We start from the raw sequence: 26,477 nt of genomic DNA on the forward strand, positions 1-26,477 counted from the left end.
TTAGATTTCTTGCTTCATGTTTTAAGAGGAGAAAATGGATATGCTTCTTCATTAGGCCATGTTAGTTGCCTGCATCTGCATCTAAAAGAAGAAATGTTTCCTGAAAACAAATGTCAGTGTTATTGTTGTAATCAATTTAATGAGTTAAATGTTTGCTTAATTCTTAGTAAAAATATCTGTGTTAATGCAGGTGTATTTTACAGCAGCGATAGCAAGCTGCTAACTGCTGTTGAAAAAGACTCAAATGCCAATAAAAGAAAGCATTTTATGAATGTTCTGTGGTTCTTCATGCCTGCAGCACTATTTGATAAGCATCAATTTTAAAACAGAAAACCAATTACAACTAGACTTTTACCTTTTAGCTTATTTTAGATCTTTACTATACATTCCTTTGCAGCTATTCTCAAATCATGCCTTATCGCAATGTCAGATCAGTAAATACTAGTATTTACTGGTGTGAAAATCCATAATGGAAACTGCTATTTTCTTCTTCATGTTCCCAGTATCCTTAAACACGGATATGTAATGTTCAGATGGCATCACACTGCGGGCAGTTGTTGTCACTCTATCCTTCTTCCTAAAGGAGGATAGATCATTAAACATTCTTGGGCTGCATCACGTGATATCTCTTGCTGAATTAGTAATTGTATCTAAAATTAGGAAGGGGGATGGAAATTATCTTTTTTTTTTTTTTTTTTTTTTTTTTTTTTTTTTTTTTTTTGAATTAATGACTACCTGTCTTCTGGTTGTTCTGAGTTAGGACAAATTCTTAATCTCACTCAGTGTCAGAAAATGTCTCCTTGGGTCACCCAAGTGTTTCCATTCCAAGACGGTTAAAGAGAATTGGGTTGTTCATAATTTACCCACAAATTATGTATGCCTTCCAATCTCTCCAAGTATTGCTCAGAGACAACAGATTTTAAAGGACTGAAGAAGTTCCTTATTACAATTTTAAACAAGAACTACCTGAGGACTAAGGCAGCGGCAGAATGTTAGCAGTTGTGCTGTGGAGTCCCAGAGGCGCTGGTGGGAATGTTTCCCACCCAAACGTGGAGTTCCATAAGGCAGCAGAGGGTTGTCTCTTCTCCACTGTAATTGGTTATAAACAACTCTGCCTAAATTTAGGTATATGCCATCAACTCGGAAGTTGATGCAGGTGGGATTCTTCTTTTGCTCTAGTTGTCACTTCTTATGCTCACGTAATGCATGTTCCTCTCACCTTGCAGTATCAAATAGATGTCTGTGCTGTGTTTCCTCCATTCTCCTGATAGCTTCAGCTACCACTAATTGATGGTGCTAATTTCCCCCCAGTCCACTGGGCAGCCCAGGGAGGAAGCAGTGTGGTACTTGTACTTCAAGGGAAAGGAGTATTGCTGGGTGGCCCTTTGCTACTGTAATTCTTATCCTCTCAAGCCACCTGGCAGTGATAGATTTACTCTTCTTGTATAATGTTTTCAAATATTCAAGAATGAAAGATCTAAAAGAAACACAAAGTATATGTGGTCTGCTGCCTGAGCTCAAGTTGAGGTACTTTGTGTTGGAAGATGATGCTTAAGTAAGTTTAAAAAGTAGTAATTGAACCCTGAACAATGTGTTTGCAATCTGTGTATAAAGTTGATGATTATTTCTGGTCGGTTGGTCATCTTTTCACTCTGGAGTGCTTGAAGCTTAAAGCTAAATACACCAAAGGCATTTTATTGTAATTGTTTAAGAAGTCAGACTTTCTGAAGACTTGAAGAAAACAAACAACTCGTGCAGCCCACCATTTTGCTCATTTTTTTTTTTGTTGATGATCTGTGTGAGGCTCTCGTAGTAACTTTAAACAAAGTAGTAAGAGAATAAAAAAAGTTGCTGTACTGTTCTGGGTCTGTTCCATAGGATCCATTGCCTGTGGATTTGTCTGCATCCCTAAACGTGGTTTCTTCTTTACTTCAGTTTTCCCTTTTTTTTGGGTTTCCTTTCACGTGACATTCCCACAAATCTTTCTTGCTGCTGTTTCTGCAGGAGGCATTATGTGCTGTGGTTCTCCTCTCCAGCAGCCGTGTTAACTGCTGCACGCTGTGCTGAAAGCCCCATCAGGCCCACTGCCTGCGGAGGATATGCCAGCTTTTCCCATTACTAAGATCTCTACTGCTGGCAGTTCCCCTTTGTTCTGCCATTCGTTTTTCTGAAAACTCTTAGGGCTTAACTATCGATGAATCTCTTCTCTATGCCAAACTGTGATTCCACAGACTTTTTTTTTTTTTTTTCATAAGAAATAGCTTAAAAACCAAACAAAAGTTGGAAAGTTTGTTGATGCCAAAATTTAGGCAGTTGTGATGTGGAACTATTTTATCTAGAAGATAGCATAGTACTGTAGTACTTATCTCCTTTGTAGTAAATGTCATGTGCTGGAGTAATGCACAAACAGTTACTCAAGACACGCTGGTAGAGTTTAAGAGGTAATAGTTTGAAAACAGTACGAGCAAGAACTGCTTAATTTTTTGTTAAAATGATAACTGTGAGCCAATATAGCTATTATGCTCTCTATGCAAACTTCTGATAAACAGATGAATGAGAAATTGTTTAAAAAAGAGACTTTTGGACTATCCACTTCTTCTTTCCCTGTCTGGTACCGGTGGCATTTGGGAGTACTTGACACCATGGGAATACGTGTGTGCTTCTATCATAAGCCTGATTAAAGAAAAGGAAGTGCATGATATCCAAATTTCAGTGCTAATGAAAAAGGAAGAAAAGAGTTGAGAGTTGTAATGAAGATGTCTGACTTAGCATTGCAGTAGGATGATGAGGGTAATGTATCGTTCTTTTGAGTGATGTCCAGCAAAATGCATCAGCTGGAAAATGCTGGACGTAAATGCACGTGAGCTTGTTCTTTTGAGGTGATTTCATGCTGCTTACGTGTTTTTTGGGAGGCACGGACATACCTCCTTCTTTGGCACAGATTATGGAGCTGTAGTTCCAAATCTTTACATTAGCAAGTGCAGCTCATTACTGTGTTATGGCTCCCTTCAGAGTCAAATTCTGGAGGTTTTTGTTTTAATTCAAAACTGCAGTATAAATTATAATGGTTTTAAAAGATTAGGAGTTTGTTCACTTTTCCTTCTCTGGATTTCATGGGTATAAAGCAATTCTAAGTTCCTGAAGTTTTATAGCTTGAAGACAAAGGAAACAGATTAGCGTAACGTCATCTTCCAGTTCACTTCAAATGAGATTCTGAGATATGGTGCCTCCGTGATGCTGCTGACATCTGAGCTTTTCCAGCAGTAATGCAGTTAATGGGACTTCCCAACATAAATTTTGAGATAAGTGGAGGAAAAATTGCATAATTTGACAAGTGCCCTGCAGCAGTGTGTAAAGGCCTCAGGTAAATGGGTCGTCTTGTGCTTGCCACCTGCCCTCCAAGTAGTTGCATGGATCAGCTGAGACACTGGAACAGAAACAAGCACAACTATTAAATGTTACCTTGTGAAATAATTGTTAGCCTATATGACAGGACTTAAATGAGGATGTAGGGAGGTTTTATGTTTGAATATAGCTATTCTAATAGGGGTTACATCTGGCTGATAGAAGATCTGTTTGTGAAAACCAACATTGTTTGCCATTATTTACCTACATCATCTGAAGTTCTTTCTTCAACAGTGTAGGGTTTGATACAGTCCTAGTTGGGTGTCTCTTAAAGGTGCACATAGCATAACCTTACCATGAGAATGAATACCTTACTGGACATTTATTGCCTTTATAATTTGTACTCCTTTTGAAATCCATATATGAAGTTTTTTCATAAGAATAGATCATTTAACCTATTCCTTCTTATTGGAACCAAGGCGTTAAAATAAAATGTAAAATTCATCTAATAGGAATGATGAGTGAAAGCTTAGGAGGTTGATTTGCTTTGTCTTAATTCTTAATTGCAGAGGAAAAAAACGGAAATATTTGTTTATAGAAAGCAATATGTTTTGTGTGTGTGTGTGAGTGAGCAAGAGGGAGCGTTACCTTTTTCCAGATTATGTGAGTGGCGTTTTGGGACTGGGAAGACCTGAACCAAGTTCAGTTCCGGTCCCTGCTCCAAGTGTTCCTTTATGCAGCTCGCATTACACTTGCATTTCCCCTTTTTAAGGAAGTGTCTTCATTAACAGGCTTGCGAAGGCATCCTACAGTTTTATTTCTTCTTCTTGCTTCCACCTACAAATATTACAAGTTTGCCTGCAGAATAATGAATCACCCACGCAAGTTCTGCAGTGTTGAGTGCTGACTAAGGGGTTTTATAGGAGGTGACTGTTGTGTAAATTCACTTAGGCTGGAGAGGATATAAAATAAATGTATTTTTAATTTCCTGCATCATTTTTTTTTTAACCTCTAAGTTTCATGTAATATGGAACATCCAATTTTCTGGCTTTTGTTGAACTTTGTACTAAGCAGATTTGTTCTGACTTTTACTCAGAAGGTTTAAGCACGGGTGTCTCATGCAGGGATTGCAAGCAGCAGCATGCACTGAGATGCTTGCATCAGATAATGTAGCAGTCAGTTCATTTATGCAGAAATAATATCAAAATAACATACTGTTTTTTTTTGTTCTTTTTTGTTTAAAAAAAAAAATGCCAGGTGAGGCAGGATGGGGAGGAAGAGTGTGATGCTTACTTTTTGGTATAGTGGAAGTCTATCCTGCGCTTTCAGGATAGCATCAAAACCCCTTTGACCTCCTTAACTTGTTGTATTACAGTATTGTAATAATAAATATAATGCAAAAAGGCCCGTGGCTTGATAGATGTTACAAATTGCAGAGGAAAATATTTCTTCTAGAAGAGAATGATCATTGTGTTAGCTGTGTCACTTTGCTTCTAAAATCCCATTACACTAGGCTCATGAGAAGGAGGATGGAACAATCCATTATATAAATCTTACAGTCCAGAGACAAGAGGGGCACAAACAAATGGAATATAAGGAAATAGCTGATGAGTGTTGGCTGGAGCACCAGTGTCCAGCTGTTCACATTTTTAGAAAGGCATTGTAGTAAATGGAAATTAAGAAGATGCTTTGCAGATGTTTACAGTGAAATCTCTCCAAGTACAAGGAGGTGAGTGTGAGTTTTATTTCAACGCAGTGAGCAGCAGAGGTTCTGACTTTTTTGACAGGGTAAAGAAAAATAAGCTGCCTATTTACTCATTGTTTTGTATGTTGTACAAGTAGAAGTGTTCAGCAGACAGAACTTGTTTTCGTGCTGCCCTTTGTAACAGAAGTGCTAGTGAGCAGGCATATAGAGGAGTAGTTTCTGGGTGCACACAAACACTGTGCAGTTTAAGATGCTTAAGGTTTTGATTGTTTTAAACTGCTCAGCTAATGTGGAATTGCATAGCACTTTTGTCTCAAAGCTTTGACCCGATTTGCAGATTTGAAAGCTTAATTTGCATATGCAGAAAATGAAGTAGAAGCTTATAGTGTCTTTTGGAAGAAATAGCACAGTAGCTTAAGAACTTTGTGATAAACTGTTTTTAAGCACATTACTTGAATCATCACAGAATTTGGAAAAGAGCTTTAGAGCTTTTGACTTGTGTATTTTTTAGAGGAAACCTAGTGGTCATTGTCCTAATAGTACAATACAGTTATGGCTGTAAGATAGAACCCAGCTTTTCAGATGAACATTTAATACTTAGGGGATTATTCTTTCCTTCGCTGCCATTCCAAGCCTTGCTCATGACTCATTTTTCAAGTTTTGCCACAACAGAGGCAAGGATCCTACAGGCAAGTTCCCTTCACTGATTCACAATAGTCTATTTTCAACACTGAAATAGCAGTCTAGCAGTCAAAAATAGGTACTCCAGTCACGAGAGCCATCATACATATGCTCAGGGGAAGATGAGTTTAAGTTATGTAGCCAAATGTAATTTTAGAATTTCAGACATTCTATGATTTTTACAACACTGCTGTAAGATGTAATATTTTCAAGTATCTGTAGGTTTTGACAACTTGGCAGGAAGTAAATCTTTGGCTGTTCCTTGTTGAACCATTTGGCTACTGTGCAGTAATAATTTCCTTTCCTCCAAGTCGCAAGGTCAGGAGATGTTGTGCAGTAAATCTTGAGGAGTACAGGTCTGTAAGGCGTGTAGGTAACATGTTACCTTATACAGGTAACAATAGGCCACAGTGGAAAAGTACCTTGTTACACTAATATGATATAGCACTTACTGATAAATAGCTGATAAATAGTGGAATACTGATAAATAGTGAAAGAGAGACCCACATTTGTTGATAAACGATGAGCTTGTGCAGTTTAGAAATTAGAAAGATGTATACATGCAAAAAAGGCATCTGTACTACTGTGCTGATTTGTCAGCATGTTCTGTTGCCCCTTTATAGGGTGAAGTTTTGAATGTAAGGCAGAGAACTTGCCTATATGTAGCAGTTCTGTTAAATTATTAAGCATTGGTATGATTTTCCAGTAGTTTATCTCTCATCTCTGGTAAGGTTAACTGTGGGCACTTAGAAAAATGAGCTGTTTCTGCTTGAGAAAGATTATGAATTGCTTAGGCAATGATTTTCTTCCATAGATGTGTGCTAGGATTTCATCTTCTAAAACACCATGTGGGACTCTATAAATACTAGTTCTTTAATATGTTAGTTATGTAAAATGATTTCTTGTTGCCATGGGGAAATTCTATGAGTCCTTTGCCTTTTGGCCCAAAGCGAGGTGCAGAAGTACCCACAGCAAAGGATAAGCACAGCCCCCAAGGCTGTTGGACTTCTGCTTTCAAGTTGCCTACGTGTGGGAGAGAACAAATTGCTGCTTCTCCACTTGTTTTGAGGAGTTTCCACGGTATCTACCTCTCTCTCCCTTAGTGGGCTCTGTTAGCAATTGGCTCTTAAAACTTCGGTTTGCTCTGGGTAGAATTCTTTCTGCCAGAGTTTTGATCTGGTGAAGCTGTACCAGTACTTGATATTGTGTTCAGTTTTGGGCCTGTCACTGCAAGAAAGACATTGAAGCCCTGGATAGTATCCGAAGAAGGGCAGCGAAGCTGTGAAGGGTCTGGAGCATAAGTCTTACAGGGAGCAACTGAGAGAGCTGGGATTGTTTGGTCTGGGGAAGAGGAGTCTCGGGGGAAATCTTATGGCTCTCTACATGCCTGAAGGGAGGTTGTGACAAGGTGGGAGTTGGCTCTTCTCCCAGGTAATAGAGGTAGGATGATAGGATGGCTTTGAGTTGCTCCAGGGGAGACTCAGATTGGATAAGAGGAAACATTTCTTCTCAAAAAGAGAAGCAAGGATCAGGCTGCCCTGGGAGGTGGTAGAGTCACTGTCCCCGGAGGTGTTCAGGAACCATGGAGATGTGGCACTGAGGGACGTGGTGAGTGAGCATGGTGAGGATGGGCTGGTGGTTGGAATTAATGGTCTTAATGGTGTTTTCCAACCTTAATGATTCTATGAAATCCATGTGTCCTGGGGTTTGGCCTGGTGGCCTTCCAGGTCCTAGCCAGTTCTGTGTCTGGCAACAACCTCGTGTTGTGATATTGGGCACTAGGTCAGAAAGTTTAAAATGGGGAATGTATGTGTAGAGCAGATTGATGAATAATGTGTACCATGTTCAAAATGAAGAACTAGAGTACTGCTTCAGTGTATTTGATTAACTATTTTTTTCTGCTTAATGTTTTCTTTACAAAATAAGTTTTACATGGTTAAGCTGATATAAAATCAAACCTGCGTTACTATACATCATGGTTGTTTTTTTTTTTTTATTTTAAAAAATGCTAGTGAACTCATTAATACATTTTACTTTAAAAATGGGTATTGAAGTATCTAAAGAACTACTAAACTTCAGTTTCTAGATTTCAGGTTGCATTTGATAAATATGAAGGATTTACTGAGTGTTTTCTTAGAAGAAATGAGCAAGTAGGAAGGCTGTTTTTGCAATAGACATTGTTCTTTATCATGCCACAACATACATACATACATACATACATATATATATATAATATATATATATGTATGTATGTATGTATACGTATATATGTATAACCAAAAGCATCTTGCAGTTGGCCCCCAACTGAAAAGCTGTTGTACATTTGTGCTGTGTGAATTGTTTTTCTACTTGTTTTCCTAACATATCATGATTATTCTTGCTCTGCATGCACACTCATAGAAAATTGTGCTTTTTTATTGTCTCCTCCAGCCAATACCAAAGCTCGCAGTAATGACTTTGCTGAAAAGAATGGACTTCGAAAATATGAGTATGTCTTACATCCAAGGACTACAGGATTCACTTTTGTGGTGGAATGTCTAAGGGAAGGTAATCCTGCTCTCCATTTCTACATACATTTTTGTCTTGAATATACCTACTCTCCCCAAAATGGTGGAAGTCAATCTTCACAAGCTTGAAGTGTTTCCAGAGATACTTTACATATGCTGATTACCAAAAAGGTCTTGCTTGCCGTTGTACTTAAAATGATTGTAACGTGGATAGATTTGAGAGTTGATATGGAATACTGAAGAGGCATAATGAATGACAACAACAACATTTTTGCTATTTTTTTTTTTTTTTTTTTTTTTTTCAAATACTGTAGCTTGCTTGTCAGTCTACTTCAAGAAATAGTGGAAAAGGTCCCAAGGAATTTCAGCCTTATTGTCCGTGCCAGTCCTTAACCTTCATGGGGTTGACACTGAACACACAGATGTGTATTTCAAAAGCTGCCGTGTTCAGCTGTGAAAAAATTGCTGTGTTCAGTGAACATGGGAAATGCTCAGCAACATGCAGATGCAGCAAATCAGCTGCCCAATGTTGTCAGCTTTTCCAGGCAGTGCTGATTTGGAGAAGCTGTGTAAAACATGAATTATGTTGCTTGGCATGGTCAGCGGGTGAGAGAACGTGTGATGCTCGCTTTTTAGCTAGAAATGATCTTCCATTCTTGTATTAATCTGGTGTTAAGAGACTGATTCCGTATTGTCAGGGGAACAGAGTATAGAGATGCGATTGCTTGTTAGAATGAAACATCTGGGGGATGTTTTGGAAATGGGCATTTTGATGAGATTTCTGCCAGGCTTTAGGCCATAATGGTGTAATCGCTGTAATAATACTGATATGGCAGTGATTCAGATGCAAATGAGTGAATGTTCTCAGGATGTATGAATGTATGATTGAAGAAAATAAACGTGTACAGTAAATGTAAAGTGACTTATTTATAGGCTAGTTCTTCTGGAATAAGCAATTCCAGATCTTTAACACATGTTGGTTATTCTGTCTGCCAAAGGGAGAAGTTTGAGATTATTAAAAAGAATGAGGTCCTGATGGTAGGTTTTTTTTTTTTTCCTTGCTGGAATCCTTGCTTGGATTTTAAAAGCAGAGCTGACTTGCATTTTGCCTGATTTCTACTTGAGCAGAAGCAATATAAACGCAGCTAATATTCAGTAATTTGTCTGACTGGATATCTTCATAAAGAATTGTGTATCTGTATGGCCATATATTTACCCAGCAGTTTGTGTTGGACATCTTAGATTTTCACATATCTTGAAAGTTTATTATTCATTTTGCTGTAGTGAAAAACGATACATGAAATTTCAAAACGTGTTTTACTGGGAACTTTTCAACATTAGGTTAACCTGGTTGTCAACAGTTTACGGGCTGGTTTGACCCTGTTCCGTGACCAGCGGGGCGGAGGGATTTCACAAAATCTGCGCCTCTGGAAAAAGGGGACCCCAAAATAATTAAAAACAGCAGCAATCTGAGGAGAAACAAACTAATTTACTAAATGTAGTATCAGCAAAATATAGTCTCACCACAACGCTGAGGTGAGAAGTGCAGTCCAGTTGAGCCGATGAAGAAGAGCCGATGCAGGCGAAGAAGAGAGCATCAGGTGACCTTGCCAGGAGTTGTGTCTCCTCGCTGACTGCAAAGCCCCTGGGGAATGTAGTTGTTCTTCTCCTGTGGACAGGCACCAGGAACTTGAGCATCAGCAGTCAAACCCCCAGTGCATTACATGATGTTATGGTGTGGAATACTGATAACCCAAATCATAAAACCATGACATAGTGCAGAATGGTAATTCTAGCCTGGAATAAATTTTCAGTTAAAGAAACGTTCTCAACCTGGAATGTTATCAACTTAACAAATAATAGATTCTGTAATTACCTCAGAAATGAGCTTCACACTTGTACGGTCATTTTCTAATTTTTTTCTCTGGTACTCTTTTATAAAAGGTCTATGCAAATTAGATAGATGTTGGGTTATAAAAATGGAAATATTTAAAGGCAATTAGCTAATTTTACACAGCACCAAGCTAGGGAAAATGCCAAAAACATTTCTAGATATTTTTTTTTAAGCTTTCAAATGCTTTAAGTCCTACTTTTATTTAAGTCAAGCAGATATTACGTGAAATATTAATGTCCCTCTAGCGTTTGGTACATTGCTAGGCTTTGTATGCTACATACACGATGACTGTGGGTTATTATGTAGTATTGTATGAGTGAGAAGGTAGTTCAACCAGCATTTTCAAATACTAAGTTATCACGTCCTCATGTAAGACTTTTTCTGTTGTTGCAAGTGTGCTAAGTATGGAACATCTGTGGGGAAATATTTTTATGGACAACCAACCTGTAGCTGCTTTACGAGAGCATTGCAGAGTATTACGTATCTGCATGCCTTCATCATTTTGTATGTGAAATATTGATGTCCAGGTGGATTTTCAGATCCAAATGGCACATTTGATACCAAACATTATCATGCAGTTCTGGTTTGACTCATCTGTACTGTTTTCTTACAATTCTAATTTCTGATACCAGCAATGATAAAGAAAACCAGGAGTGGTAAGGGTAGGGTGTTAACACTATATCTGTGTCTCAGGAATGTCACTGTGCTACAGTAGTACCAGTAATCATAAAAATAGTGTTGTTTCCTTTTTACTGGTTGTAATGGCCTGCAGAAGATGGTGTGTGTGACTTTAACACTGAGGAGGGAGTGGTGGAGACTTTAACATCATACTTACATGTTTGGAAGTATCTTTGTGCGTAGATGACAACCTTATTGCCCTACAGCTCTACTGTGAATACATTCTGGCTCGTGGCTGTTTTCCATTCCCAAAGCTCGGGTGTCTACTTCAGGCCTTCGCTCCCAAAATAGGCTGATGAAGTGAGGGGGAAAAATGTCATTAGTAGTTTAACTGCATTTTGAATGTTTAAAGAAACTGTAATTATGCAAGAACACTGATTAATATGCATCACGAGCTATAGCGTGAAAGAATTACCTGTTATTACATAAAATAAGTGACCCATCTGAATAGGAAATGAAAAAATAACCTTCAGCTAAACGTGGCTTCTATCTCTACGGGAAAGTTTCTTCCTGGAGGAGGCACTATCTGCATGCTGACAGTATAATCCTAGCAGTTACCAGTCCTTGGCTTTCCACGGGTAGCACAACCTACTGAACCACCTGAATGAATTTTTGCCAGTGATGACCAGCACACAAATTCCTGTGACCACCTTCTTGCTCTTGTACGGTCATTAGTTCAACTACTTGATCTCTTTTGCCCAGAGATGCTGCTAAGGTGTCATTTCTAAGATTAAAGAAGCTTAAAAAAAATAAATCTATTTAGCCTCCACCAAACAGGCTGGCAATAAAAATAGTTCAGGCAGTGCATTTCTTCCTTGGCTTTTGATTCCCTCTTTTTCATTTATTTGCTTCCCCCCCACCCCACCATATCCTAGCTCTCTGTAAGTGGTAGTGCTTATCTCCCTGCACTAAATCTTTTAAACAGAAACCCAGGTAAAAGCTGACTGTGTTTTCTTTTGGTTGTGCTCAGGTGCCACAATAGTGAAAGTACGTGCAGGTAAAGGTCATACTACAGGTTTTCACTGATACAAACCAAAGAACCACCCAAGAGTGAGCACAGAATGATGAACGTGCTTTAGATGGGTAATTAATAATGTACTGAGTAGAACAAGGACTACAGTTGCTGCTGTTTTTTAAGCAAGAGAAAGACATAATTTTGATTCAGCATTGATTATTTATTTATTTTTTTTTTAAGAAGTGTGTTCCTTTGGCTCAATAGTAAATTTAAATAGGATGATTTAGTATGGTGTTGTTTGTGTGGTAAGGGAAGATGCTGTATGGACATGTGAAGGTGAAAAGACCACGTGGTTGTTGCATAAGGACAGTTTGCCACCTGATAATGCAGTATAGTAGTGTGTTACCTACGATGTGGGAGTTGAGTAAGAGAGGAAAAGAAATTTCAGTAAGGACTACTGAAGATGGAGAGGCATTAAATATACCTAGGCTAAATATAGATTAACAAAATATATGCATTTTTCACCCATGTGAGCTGTTCCTTCATGGAAACGGCTATTGAATTTCTATTTGCAGGTTTGTGAGCTACTTCATTAATCTTTACTGATGCACGTTGCTCAGAATAGTGCCAGCCTTCTATTCCTTCTGTGCTTCTCTCTCCTTTGTCTATCAAAATACTTAAATTTTATGAACTCGCTGAATTCTACACTCTGTCAGCACTGAAGCCCATTAGTTTAGTTGTCATGGCAGCCAGAGGAATTATCCTGTGGAAGACCAAAGCGCGTTTGACCAAAATGACTTCTGTGATCCCGTATACTTTATTCACATCAGCTTAGTTGGCTATTGATAGGAAGCAAAGAGAAATGAAATAGTTGATTTGCTGCTTTCCAACTCTTTTCACATGATTAAGTGTATCATTTGTCTTGCCTCAGCTGTTATGAATCCCAGTTTCAATGAGCACCTGGTAAAAAATTATTAGTGCTTTCCACTGTATTTCCTTGGATAACAAAGGGGAGTGTTTTTGGAAAGACAGTCGCAGTATATTTTGATATGAATAAGCAGTGAAAAATGAATTCTATACACCAAAATGAAGATTGGTCGTAATTTTATATAATAAAATAAATAATTGTTATGCACCGCTCTTTAACGGTCACCTTAATTCATATCAAATCCTTTCAGACTTGAGCCTTGGAATAGATGCTGTGTGTGGAGTCATTTTTGGCAGAGTTCAGCTTAATGGAAATCATCCCCTTTAATAACCTGTGCAATCTTGAAAATGACAGAAATAAGCAGGAATTTAAATGAGACGTTTATAAAGCATTCCTTTAACAAAGTTAATGAAAAACATTTCTGGTTTATATAATGCTCTTGGTTTACATAATGCTCTTGACGATCTGGTTTGTCAGAGATCAGAGATCCTTCTCTGGAAGGTCAGGAAGTTACCCAGAAATTGAGTGTAGGTTTTCAGACCTCGTTGCGTTTTATAAAGTTTTCCTGAAGTGCCAAATGACACTGAACGTTCATATGGCTCGAATGCTCAGTTTCAACAGGGTGGGAAATAATCCCAGTTGATTTGATTCAATATGGAATGAATTCATTGGATTACACATTATCTTGACATAATATCTGCAGCTGAAGTCAAATAATCTGTCAGGAGAAAATAGTCGTTGATAAATGTGTTCTTAAAATTGCTTCTTGGCTTTGAAGTATTTTCGCAGGACTGTATAAACGGCACATGTGAAGACAGAACTAAGGTTTTAAAGCATCATTAGAAGACTGTTCATACTCTTGGAGGCAGTAATTTCTGTCAACACTAAGTTTGAACTGACCTCTTTTTGACACTTTCTATATATCCATCACCAGCCTTTAATACCTGGATACATTGGGCTGTGTGTTCCTATAACGGTTCGCATTTCACTGGCTTTGCAGTATGACAGAGTCAGAAGTATTTGGATTATTACAGTACTTCATTCAGCTTCAAATTTATTTTGGGTCATAAATTAGCCAACAGAAGAGAATACTGCAGAAAAGAGCTGCCAACTTCAGCATCCGAAAATAGAAAAAGAGAAAAATCTAACATGCTTGCCTTCATTGTGTGTTCTTAGTGACAGAAATAAGCAGCAATTTGCATCTTTTTTTCTATTATTCATTCAAAATTGATAGTTGTGCCCCAAAGTAAATGTTTATACACACAGTCATAAATCGGTCTATCTGCTTTTGTTTAAATCTGTGTTGTACAGTGCTACAGCATTTCAGTAATTGCAGATATCCCAATGTATTTCATTGCTGGGCAGGAAAATTGTATTCAGGTATTCCATACAGCCAAGCAATTACACAGCAAAGCGGCATCCAGATGTCCTCGCTTTGCACAGAGCATACAGTAAGCTACCACTGAAATCCCTACATCTCTTAGGACTGCTGTGGTGATTCTGGAGTTGTTACATGATGCTTAAGTTTGATGTATTTGTGTAAATGGTGATTGAAGTCAGGACTCCCAGTTTAGTGATTCATTATTGTGACCCTCCAACCTGAAGGAGGTGATGTATCTTATATCTCCCAGGGCTGCTTCTCTGTGTGGGTGCAGTGTTGATGGGTGCTGGTACCGTGATAAAGCCAAAAGCTTATCTTCTGTTTTAGGTGCTGCTTCCAGTCTCTGCTCTTAGAGCTTACAAGATGGATGTGATTCATTCTTCCAAATGTAAATCAAATACTAAGCTCTAGGTGCGTTGAATTTTTCCAATTTTTATGGGAAAATTGAAACAGGTGTAAAAAAGCAAGCTGTAATAATTCTCTTGATTGACTGAACAGCTCAAGCTGTTTAGAGTTAGGGATTGTGTGGCTGAAGGTGTTAAGTATACTGCTTTCTATTTTCATGTACAAAGTTTGTTTTCACCTATACTTTGAGTGCAGCAGGCAGAAGTGATAGCAGAAGCAACTGCTGAGTTACCTTCAGAGGAAGCAGGAATCAGCAATTTCCAGGTTTGTGCCCACTTTGTGTTCTGCATAACAGGGATGCAGAACATGAAAGGGCCCCCTGTCACATTGCACTAAGGGTGAAGTCTGTTGTTTTAGTGAAAACTAGCCTCCCTTTTTGTAGCTGCACACACGTATGACTTCCAGAATGATATGCAGGACTGCTACCAAAACCTGTATGCGTTTTGTGAGCTTGCACACTGAGGAGCACTGCAACCTCTCCGAGCAGCTCTGACATGGTTGTCATAGTCGTTCTGTGCATGTGTGAACTGGAACCACTGTTCTGAGAACAGGAAAGTGCAAGTGTAAGTCCTCTGTCACCTAATTTCACCTGTATGTCCATAGGATTACAGATCAAACAGCAACACTGAACAGTCATTCCTTGATGCATGGAAAGTTTCTCCCTGTCTTGTTTTGCTCTGTGTATGTCTGCCTCCCAGAGTCATCTTACAGATAAAGACCAGTACTTAGAAATTGCAGAACTATTATGAAAGTACTCATAGCATTCCTTTAGCTGAAAATAAGCTTTAATGTTTGCTGTTATAATTGAAAACGTGTTTTCATAAGAATTGGAAACTGTGCAGTAAATAGCATAGCCTCAGATATAGAAAAATATCTATAAATTGAAGACTGCATGTCTCTTGTGCCTTCATAACAAATTAGTTAATGAAGGCAGTCAAGGACCTTGTTCACAAATGCATTTTTTATCACTAGGCACGTCTGTGAAATTCAGTAATGCAGAAAATACAGGGCAGGCTGCTATTCTTCTTTACGTGTCCTGACAATCTTTGTCATTTGTAACATGGGAGAGAGGGCAGCTTGACTTCTTCCAGAATTGTCTGTCGATAATTACGGTGTCTTGCAAACTTCTGCATGTGCACACGTTGAAGTACTTCTCAGAGCGAGCACCAGCTTTCTGTCAGATCGTTTCTGCCCTCTGTTACACACTGAAGTCTTTGTTCCTCTCTCTTCTTTCTTGTATTCCTGGAGCAGTATTCACCTCACCTGTGTGGCAGACAGCCCATTCCCTCAGTCATCCTTGGAAGGAGTTGGTTTTTTCCAAGCTGTGCTCTTCTCTCAGATGCCATTCTTTCCATCCTCCATTGCTTTTGAGAATTAAGTGCAGCATTTCACTGCAGTGTTTACAATAGATTCATGTCAGAGTCACTATCTGTGGGTTTGCAGCTTGGCACGTTTTTGTTACCTGCACATCCGTGCAGCTAATTGGAAATATTTCAGGTTTTATGACCAAGAGCCTATCAAGACCCATCAACTGCAGTAATCTTCTTAAACTCTCTTACATGTGAGTCATGGCTTGTGACAAGCAGATATACCATGTGGCAGATCGTTTTCCATTTATGTCCTCACAGGTTATTAGTAGTTGCTGTAGAAACCATATTAAAAAGTTATTATTTGCCAGCAGTTAACCCACAGTGGTATTAGAGGTTTCCAGCGTTTTCCCTTACCTTGGAATACACAGTATCTGTGGTAACTGTGTGTAATGTTTAATGAATGTGAACATTTTAATTTCTCCAGCTGCAGGCATGGAATTATGTTAGCCCATCACATTGCATACATAGAAATGAAGCTCTTGCTTGTCCATAGATCAGAAAAAAATGACTAAGTACAGACTAAATCTCTTCAGAATTAAACAGTTCTTGATGTTCTCTATCTTATGTTTGTCACCTTTTCAGGATGCTCTAATGAAAGGTTATGCTGGTTATTAATGCTTTTTAGCTCGATGGAGGACTGAACATGTGAAGTAACGTATATCTGCTGCCCTAGTCAGCATCTTTCTGGATGTAGGTTTCAAAAGGTCAGTCATCTGCTTGGAGCATTTAATTGGTTTGGTTTTTTTTTCCTATAGCATCCTTCACAGCAGTACAGTAAGGTCAGTGCAGTGCCTTGACATACTTCTGATGCTCCACTGAGTCCACACAAAACAAAAACCAGTCCTTCTTGTGGCTTTGTGCACGGTATCCTTTTGAGTGGCTTGATGCTGAGAAAGCATGCTGAATACTTTAAGAATTATCAAGTGTTTTTGGTATTTGTGTCAGAATACTGAATGTTTTGGGTGTGTTTAAAGACTTATGGCGGTAGGACAGACAATAGGTGAGCCTCTGATGAAGGTCAGGTTTATTAGTTACTACTTGTTTTTGTCAGTTCATGACCTGTAATTTTGCAGGTGATGTTGGTTGGATTTGTGGCATACTTTATTATTGCTGAAGTTGAAATTAATTCCTCTGAAATAGACGAGTAAAATCGTTACCTGTTTATTTTGCATGGCCTTACCAGGTGCTGTGCATACCATATCCATTTCTCTCTGCTTGTTAGTAAGACAAATACTATCTTCAAGCAGTCTTGAGTGCATACTTTTCCAGGACAAAATACTGCTTTGGTTTTACTTAGGAGATGATGTTTCCTGATGTGTTATATTAGAAAAATAGCAGCATCTACTGGCTGAATAGACTAATCCCAAATCAGTGTTCCATTGTAGTGGAGATTCTCAATCATGTTTAATGGATTCCCCACTCTTCCACTTTTCGCAGATGCTGGCTCTTTTCACTTCCAGCTGCATTAAAGTTGCTGCAAATGTATTTTGTGTATTTCTGATATCACATTTCTATACGAGTAACTGCTGGCAGGGGAGAAGATTCACTTGGAGTCACTTCAGTTACTGAAAATGCTGGAATCCTTACACTGTTGATACATTCACCAAAGCTGTAAGATAGTAATAAAACTTTAATCTCCTCTAGTTATGGAATTTGCTGCTTATATGTTGTTAAGCTACAAGCAGATTTTATTCTTTCATTCTTCTCTGCTGTTGCAGCGTCAGCTCCTTCCTTTTGCTCTCCTCCCAGTCCCCTGTCACTGTTTTGAGGGCATACAAAAATTAGCCCAGCATCTGATTTCTCCAGACTGACTCGTGTCCCTGAGTTTGGCAGTCATTTGTAAGGCTCTACTCCAGAGACAGAGAGCAGTGCCACATTCATGAGCCCTGGATGTTGCCCTGGATGTTGCTATGGTACTGATACTGAAAACTGGAAAACATAAGAGGGCAGAGGAGCTTGGGAAAAACTGTAGTAGAGTATAAATGCTTTTTAAAATAGATTTTTATCAAAACACAAACTTCAGCATGAACTCAACTCTCTACTTCATTCATCACCTTGTATGTAATCTGAAATATTGTTGTCTTTGCAACCTATTTTGTCAACCTTTTCCTGAACTGCAGGATTCCAGAGGGCATTGCTGTCGGTGTTCTCACCAAACATTGGTAGATATAGGAAGGGTTTCCCTGTAGTGTGTATGTTCTGTGCCAGTTATTTGAAGAACTATGCAATGTGAATTAGCTGAAGTATACACAGTTATAGTATAGACAGATTCAAGTAAGAATGGATTTTCCCATCATTTCATTTTCCTGTGGAACGGCTGCCATCTGAGAACTGCAGAACTGTGTTTGACATACATTCTCTGTAGTAATCTTTCTCCCCAGTCCCATTTCATACTGTTAAAAGCTAGTTCTCATGTCTTAGAAAAAGCCTCTCTGAAATGCATATCAGCTGCATTTAGACAGATGCAAGTCTTTGGTTTTGTTTGCATTGCTAGTCGTTGTTGACCCTGCAGTACAGCAATAAAAGTGAGTGCTCTTAATTGTTATAAAGCACTTGCAGAAGCAGGCACCTGAGCATCCTTCTGGTTGGCTTGCTCTGATAACCAGTCCTTCATTGCTCTGAAAGGAGCTGGCTTGTCCTGATGGTTTAAGGCGTTACATAGACAGTGAGCACATCTATTAGGAGGAAAGCATAACATGCACAATAAATAAAAAGAGAGACATTTTCAGAAATGCTTCAGACGCTTTGGAATTTGTGAGCAATGGTGCGTTTGTGTTGCCTGGAAGTTGCTATGGGTACTGATGTTGAAAAGCCAAACAGACAGAGAGCAGACCTTAGGGACATAAGTCCCATTTAAAATCCTATAAGAATGACTGTTCTTAAATCTGCTTGGATGCTTTTAAAAAACCTTCCCTCAAAAGGATTGTTAGCCGAAGTCTCCAGGTTCATCCCATCAGCAGCGCTGCTGTGATTTAACCAGTCCTTTTTTTTCTGTCTTTACTTACCCAAAAAAATATTCCTTCCAAAAGATCTGAAAGCTCCTTGGCTTTCTGTGTGAACTCTTTGCTTTGCTCTTCTTGCAGCATGAATCAGAGAATTAAATGAAATGTGTGCTCAGCAGCTATGTGGCTTCTTCCCATTCACATATCTGTTCAAACTGTGTTTTGTTGAAGCTGAGATTTTGTTCTGGAGTGTCTGAAACAACCATTCACACAGGTACATTAGTATTGTTGAAGCAAGTACCAATGAAGTGAATGAAATGCAGCTGCTGCAAGTAGTACATTCTGCATGTCCACAGCTTTGCAGAAGTTAAACAAACCCATTAACAATGCCGAGAAACCACAGAGGTTTATTAGGATTTCTGCTACCTGTGGTGCTAATGAACTCAGTAGATATTACACACTAAGACGTGCACACAAGCATGCAGTCAAATTTAAACTATATACACAATTCCTGATTTATGGTAGCACTGCTGTACATTAGGAGAGAACATTTTGAAGGCTTATTCACCTCCTTGCAGGGATGAATTGTCTCGACTTACAGTCTCATGCCTTTCAGTGTTATCTGACACATTTTATAATCAACCCGTGGCATATTCTTTTTCATGTTTTGTTTGTATAGCACTGAACAGTACAGAACTCATGAAAATAAAACAGATAAATGCTGATAGAATATAATGAGCCTATGGCTTGCATGGCATATTTTTTGTGTAAGGTAGACTATATCGTGTACATATAAACTGTACGCATGGAGAGATGTATGTACATATATATAGGGGTTTTGGTAGCTGTTTTCTGGTCTGTCTTGGCTAACTGCCTAGGATGAAGATTGCATTTTAAGATCTTGTTCGTACAGCAACTGTTTCTTACTCTTTGTGATTTTATGCAGTAAGAACCTATCTGAGCTGACAGAAAGCTCCATCACAAGATCAGGGCAGCTTTACACTCGAAGCAAAAAGGCTGTGGTAATGAAGCCAATTAGTAGATTTCTCCTAGAATATGAACAAAGTGAAGTCACTCCATCTGCAAAATATCTTGGGGTGTCCTAACCCAGGATGTCAGAGCTGTTTTTCAGAAGGAGTTTCACTGACTTCTTGCTCCATTGCTTCCTCATAGCTGACAGAGGAACTCAGTAGGTGTATATGACTTGAAAAAATTCCAAGATTCACTATCTGGGTGATCTGTCCTGACCTACAAGTCAAATGGCCTCATAAGGCGTTGCAGAGTAAAACAGAAGAGAAGCATTGAATGCTCAGATTGCATAACAAAATGCCCAGAAACAGGAATTTCAATAAATGAGATTGAATGCAGCCCTCTTGTGGTGTTTGCTTTTGAGTGAGAGAGCAAGCATTGTTTTGCCAGCCTGGTAATTGTATTATTTTAGTAGAAAAGTTGTGGCAATTACAAAAAGGATGGAAGTTCTGGAGACAGCTGAAAGAAGGGTTTTGAGGATGTATACTGTGGCAGGAGATTCTCAAATTCAGATCTTGCAAATGTAATATGTTTCATATCTACATGTAATCCAGAGTAAACTTAGAGAAGCAGTGCTATATTGGATGGGCTATTGGATAGGTTACATAATAAGCATTGCCCATCTTTCAAATTTCATTTTCTAAAAAAAATACACAGTTCCAGTTAAGTGGCATGTTTTTTTCAGTGACTTTTCTAAATGGCACTTCTGCTTTATGGAACAGAAACATCGTGTCATTTTCTCCATGGAATTTGCAATGCATATCTGGTGTGGAGAAATAAAAGAGCAGTTATTGTGAAAAGGACATCAGCATAGTTATAGTCCCAGAAGTACAACACAAAAATTTTTCTCTTAGAAAAATAAATGCAGTAACAAGTGAGTTATAAACAAGTAAGAACATGCTGGTCAGTTTTTGTCACAAGACAAAAGCTATTGAAAACTGCATGTAATGTATATTTTGTCAGATATTCAACACATGCTATAGCTAAAATGGAAAGTTCTGTAGAGTCGAATGATAGCACTAAGTGAATTGGTATTTGCACTTAGTTTTCCAGTGGTTTGGTTGGTATTAATAATGCAGCAGAAGGACAGGATATCCTTCAACTAAGTGTGAAAAAGGGGTTGCATTAGCATTCCAGTGAACTCTGGAGAACTGGGTATGCTTACTCATTAGAAAAAAACAGCAACTGTGGGGTAGCAAATTTCATGTTTGAAAATGTTCTTTGAATTTCAGAAAATATCCAAATGTGACTGATCAGAAATTGTTTTCATGCACAGTGTAGGTATAAAATGCCTTTTTAGGATGCCACTGTAATTCATCAGATGCTATGTTCAGCAGGGTTTGTTAGACAGCAAGATGTTCAGAACCAAATAAATACAGCGGAGAGTCTGGTTAAATAGGAATAAGCCAGAAGAGTTAATTGAAGTTACAAGAGAAATGAAATGCTGAAATAGATTCAGATAAACTGTTCTTTCTGTTGTTTTTCCACGATAGTCTACACTGGTTAAAACCAAAGAACAGTTAACCAGCATGCTTATATACCTGTGGTCATGTTTAGATGAAGATCACAACACAAATGTTCTGATTTATCACTCAAGATAAAATGAAATAGGTGTGGAGGACGTGGTGCTTATCGGTGGAACCTTGGAGTTGAGAGAGGTTAATTGGAAGCTATGAGGTGCAAGTTAATGACTGGATAGATCAGAAAGCAGTATGCCTTGTTATAATTTTTGTCACTGCAGACATCAGAGCACTTCTGTTATCAGGACAGTCAAATTAGTCCAGCCTTCAAAACAGAGTGTGCAGTTCTGCTGAAATGGAAGGTGACCATCTGACAGCCTACAGTAATTTTAGAACTCACTGCCTTTTCTGGTGTTCCTTATCCAGAGCTCTGTGCTTAGATTCCAGCTTGATGTCCAGCTACATCTTTATCAGCCCACAATTTCTTCAGGTGAATTACTGTTTGCAGTATTACACAACAGCTCGGGATCATCCAAATTCATGGTATTTTTCCCTTTTGTGACTTTTTTGAAGGATTTTCTTGTACACATCCCTGCAATAAGCATTCAAAATGCACTTTCATTTCCTCCTTCACTGAATTATTGCAGTTTTATCCTCCGTGTGCCATGCTCAGAAAAAGTCTTAGGAGAGTGTTGTAAGTTGCCTCACTAATTCTCTGGAAGCTAAAGTCAGTTCTTTAGGTTCCTTCTCTGCCATGCCACTCTGTCTTTGTTTTTTGTTTTCATCTGGGTGTGGAAGGAGGCAGCTTTCAATTCTGATGTTCAAGAGAAGAAAGAAGATTCCAAGCCTTCATAAACTCGTCTTTTGGACATTTCTTCCATGTATGTCTCTTCTTCGTGCGCTGTCTGCATTTGAAGATGTCTTGGTGAGCCTTCTGCCAGTTCCTTCAGTACCCTTGGGTTGATCCTGTCTGGCCCCATAGGTCTGCGTGTGTTCAAGCGATGTGTTATGTCACCAACCATTTCACCTTGGATTATTCCCTCTGTCTTCCAGCTCAGCAGGCTGAGTACCCTGGGAACAATTAGTGTTACTAATAAAGACTGAGGCAAAGGCATTAAGTACCTTAGCCTTTTTCTCATCTCTCAGCATTATGTTTCCATCCTGCATGCTGTAAAGGGTGGAGCTTCTCCATAGTCCTCCTTTTGTCATCTGCATATTTATGAAACCATTTTAAATTGTCTTCTACTGCAGTGGGCAAGTTAAGTTCTAGCTGGACTTTGGCCCATTTAATTTCCTCCCTGCTAAACCTCAGAACTTATTCATGGTAGTTCTTTGTTGTTTGCCCCAAAGGTCGTTCATTCTCTTTTCTTTCCCCCAGTTCCAGAAGAAGCCGTCTGCTCAGCCAGGCTTGTCCTCACCTCTGCTTGCTTGTCTTTTAGCACATAGGGATGACCTGTTCCTTGAATATCCAGCCTTACTGGACTCCTTTGCCCTTTAGAGCTTCCTCTCAAGCAAGAGACACTGTCAACCAAGTCTCTAAATAGGCCAAAATCTGCCCTATGAAAATCCACAGTGGCCGTTCTGCCGACCGCTTCCTTGCTTCACCAGGGATTGAGGATTCTTACCATCTCATGGTCTCTATGCAGTATCTCTATCTTAGCAGTATTTCTAGTTCAGCATTACTGAGGGCTTTCTTACTTGGCTGCTTTGCCCACCAGATATGTGTGGATCCTTCTTTTGTCCTTCATTGTCCAGAAGAAATTATACAACCCCATATTTCAAGCCTATGGGGCGTTTCAATTGAAATTCAATTAGCAAAAATGCAAGTGGGGTTGGTTGAGTTCAGTAGTTTCCTGTTGTTTACCAACAGAGGACGGTCAAGATTACAGAGCAGAGCCAGTTAGGATTTGCTGTTTTCTATTGAATAAACAGTCATGAATAATAATGCCCCAACTGCCAAACGTGCAGCCTGGATGACATCGGGCCAGCTGGTGGCTCTCAAAGCAGTTTGTTCCTAATGGGCTATGGGCTCAAATGATCACATCTGTCAGATCTGAAGGCAGGTCAGTGCCGAGTTGCTAGAGGAATTGTGAGGGACAGGAAAATGTGTACCAGAACTCTGAATGGCGTGTGGAGTGCAGAGAGCTGGGCTAACGGGCCCTGGCTGTGCATACTGCTGTAGCTTTGGTGTAAATTCCTGTCTGTACTTGAAAGTAAATGGCTGTAACACCAAGTCTAGAATGGAAATAGAAATTAATCCCCATTGGCAAAAAGAAAAAAAAAAAAAAAGACTGTCCAACAGATAGCCTCCTTGCCAACCAAAGATGAGTTTTGATCCCAAGTGTGTAGCCAGAGAGCAGCAGAAATGAGCAGAACTTAATCTCAAAGCTCTGAACTTTAAGTATCTTAACAGGGGCAGAAATGGTAAAGTTGTTGCTATCAAACCTGTGCCCTGGCGCTCTGGCTGTTGTCGGTATCTCAGTATTGCTTTATCCTATCTTAGTGTTGTGAAGAATAGAAATATACAGGGTTGGTGGTTTGTTGTTTTTTTGTTTTGTTTTGTTTTTTGGTTTGGTTTGTTTGTTTTTTTGCTTGTTTGTTTTGAAAATATAATGGTTCTATCTTGTTTCATGTTTTAGATAGGAATTCCTTTGCAGGAATTTCTGCAGCCTTTGGTGCAAGGTTACACTAAGATAATTCTAAGTGTCTAAGTGTCTCTTTAGTTGTTCAGCTCTGGCTACATCTATCAATTGTTGAAAATTGAATACTGAATGTTTCCAATAGGATAGTGGTATGTGTTACTGTGCAAGACAATATGTGTATAATGTTTTTACACAAAAATGTTTGAAGTCCTGGTGTTTCCAACAGCTGCTTTAATTCTTAATCTCGGTGAGGCTTCCTAAGTGCAGCTGTTTTATATGTCAGTATGTTGTAACGGGTAGTATGATTTGGATTGAAGGTAGTATAAAAGGGATGAGAAAAGGTCAGCAATTCATCACTTGTGTTGAATTCCTGGTTTAACTTGAGTAGACTGGATGCCTGTGAGGTGTATCTTCAGTAACTGAAATGTGCATAGCCTTCATGTGTAAAACATCAGAAAAAAGTATCAAAACACGGAAGATGTGAAGATGGGTGGGAAATTGCTACTCATCTGTTGAATGGAAATTTGATGTTGAATAAAGACTTCTTATGTTTCACTGTGTGAAACGTGGTAAAAGTTGCATGAATAATTATCTAGCAATTAATAGTGATATGGAAATATATTAAATATACATAAATTGCTAACCATGAATGCTTGATGCTTGCAGAGGAAGAGCCTAATTTTTATGTTAATTAAGCAATTTTGAAAGTGCAATATAATAAGCAGCAGCACTGTTTTGCATTTGAATAGAACAAACTAGCAAACTTATGCTTGAAATAGACTCTTTCTTCTTAAGTCTTCTTTTCATGAGTAGGTATTTTATATATACTTTATATATGTATATTAGGTGTTATATACATATTAAAATTGTAGTCTTCAAAAGTATAGTCTTGTACAGAAGCAGTCAGACAAGTACACCTTTTAAAAGCTAATTTAATTCTGTGTTGGGTGTCATGTCACCATCTGTCCCTTTCAGTGAGTAATAGGGCTAGCATTGAATCAGTGTGAGAAGCAGTTAATGCAGTCATTGTTCACAACACAGATTCCCAAGGGAAAGTCCTGTATAACCAACTCAATCTCCTTTTGTGACGAGATAACTTACCTAGTTGACCAAGGGAAGTCAGTTAGTGTGATCTCTGATTTCAGCAACTATTCTGCTGCTGTTTCTCACAGAATCCTTCTAATCTACTCTTGAGTTTTATTAGGTTTTATTAGTTTAGCCACCATTCGGCTTTCTGTAAGACAGTGATTCCTTAATCTGAGGTAAACACACTGCCACAGTCATGCAGAACACAAACGTTTGCCTGTATGGTTATGCAATGCTATGAAGCTTTGAGAGTTTCTTCACAGATCAGGTTTGACTTAGAGTTTAAAAACTAATGAATGCCTTTGTGTTTGAAGGCTTAATGTATCCTTTCACAGTGAGGCCAAATTTCATTTCTTTACCATCTTTCAACAGCAAGTATAGAATAACAGAATCACAGAATCACCAAGGTTGGAAAAGACCTACAAGATCATCCACTCCAACCATCCACCCATCACCAATAGTTCTCACTAAACCATATCCCTCAACACAAAATCCAAACGTTCCTTGAACACCTCCAGGTCGGTGACTCCACCACCTCCCTTGGCAGCCCATTCCAGCTCCTAACCACTCTTTCAGAGAGTCATTTTTCCTAATATCCAACCTGACCCTACCTAGTGCAACTTGAGGCCATTCCCTTTTGTCCTGTTGCTGGCAGAATGCTTGGAAAATTTGGCATTCAGAAGTCCACTAACATCATAAAGTTGTTTGTTGAATCTTTGTTTGGTTTCCTTACATGTGTATACGAGATGATCTTGGTCTTTAACTAGATGATTGCATGTCATTCTCTCCCCACTCGGGCCCTTTGCCTCACTGAGCACTCACTGAAGGAGCAACTTCAAAATATTTTGTTTTCTTCTCATCTTCAGTGTGTGGCCCCACTGCTGCAAGATTCAAGCTCTTCTCCGAAAACAGAATTTCCTTATAAGCATCTCTGCTCCTTGCTGCTCTAGTACAGAAGTGCTTCATATTCTTAAAGGAATTTATTTTCAGTGTGTCTGCATTTATCTCATGCATGTCTGAAATTGAAGTCCAGCAAGACTAAGGTCCATGTGCTACCTGGTTTTAGACACCTGTGGGCTTATTTTTTTCAGTCATAGTGTTTCTGCTGGCTGCATCTGGGAATGCAACAGAAAACTGACCTTAGAAACTTCCAGTTAGCCAAATCAGAAGATGAGAACAAAGTTTATTTGTGAAATAAGCAGAAATAGTATATATACTTCTTCAGGGTATCATTTAGAGCTGCAATTGGGTTGGGACTCCTAAAGTTGAGCTTGTTCCGTTTCCCCCACTCACACTCTGTTTTGTTCACTGCAGACTTTTCTGGTCATGCAGCAAATGAAGCAAAGCTCCTGCAATCTGTTGTTACATAATCCTGACTCACTGCAAGTTCAGATCTTGGGGCAAAGCAGTATATCATCATGAAACAAAAGATAATGTCCATTGTACAGTCAGAGATGACCTTAAATCAG

The 26,477-nt window shown here is 38.9% G+C and overlaps 1 protein-coding gene across 1 annotated transcript in view; it reads left to right on the top strand.

Annotated features, from left to right (window-relative positions):
* LCLAT1 (lysocardiolipin acyltransferase 1) overlaps positions 1-26,477 on the top strand; it is a gene marked incomplete at its 3' end in the record, with an annotated part of 71,852 nt that overhangs the window by 19,571 nt on the left and 25,804 nt on the right. Inside the window, exon 5 of the mRNA XM_079550826.1 lies at positions 8,162-8,278. Within this exon, the coding sequence (XP_079406952.1) occupies positions 8,162-8,278 (117 nt within the window). The remainder of the gene's footprint in view (positions 1-8,161; positions 8,279-26,477) is intronic.

The sequence above is a fragment of the Tetrao urogallus genome (assembly GCF_951394365.1).
Source record: "Tetrao urogallus genome assembly, chromosome: 2".
Taxonomy (NCBI): Eukaryota; Metazoa; Chordata; class Aves; order Galliformes; family Phasianidae; genus Tetrao; species Tetrao urogallus.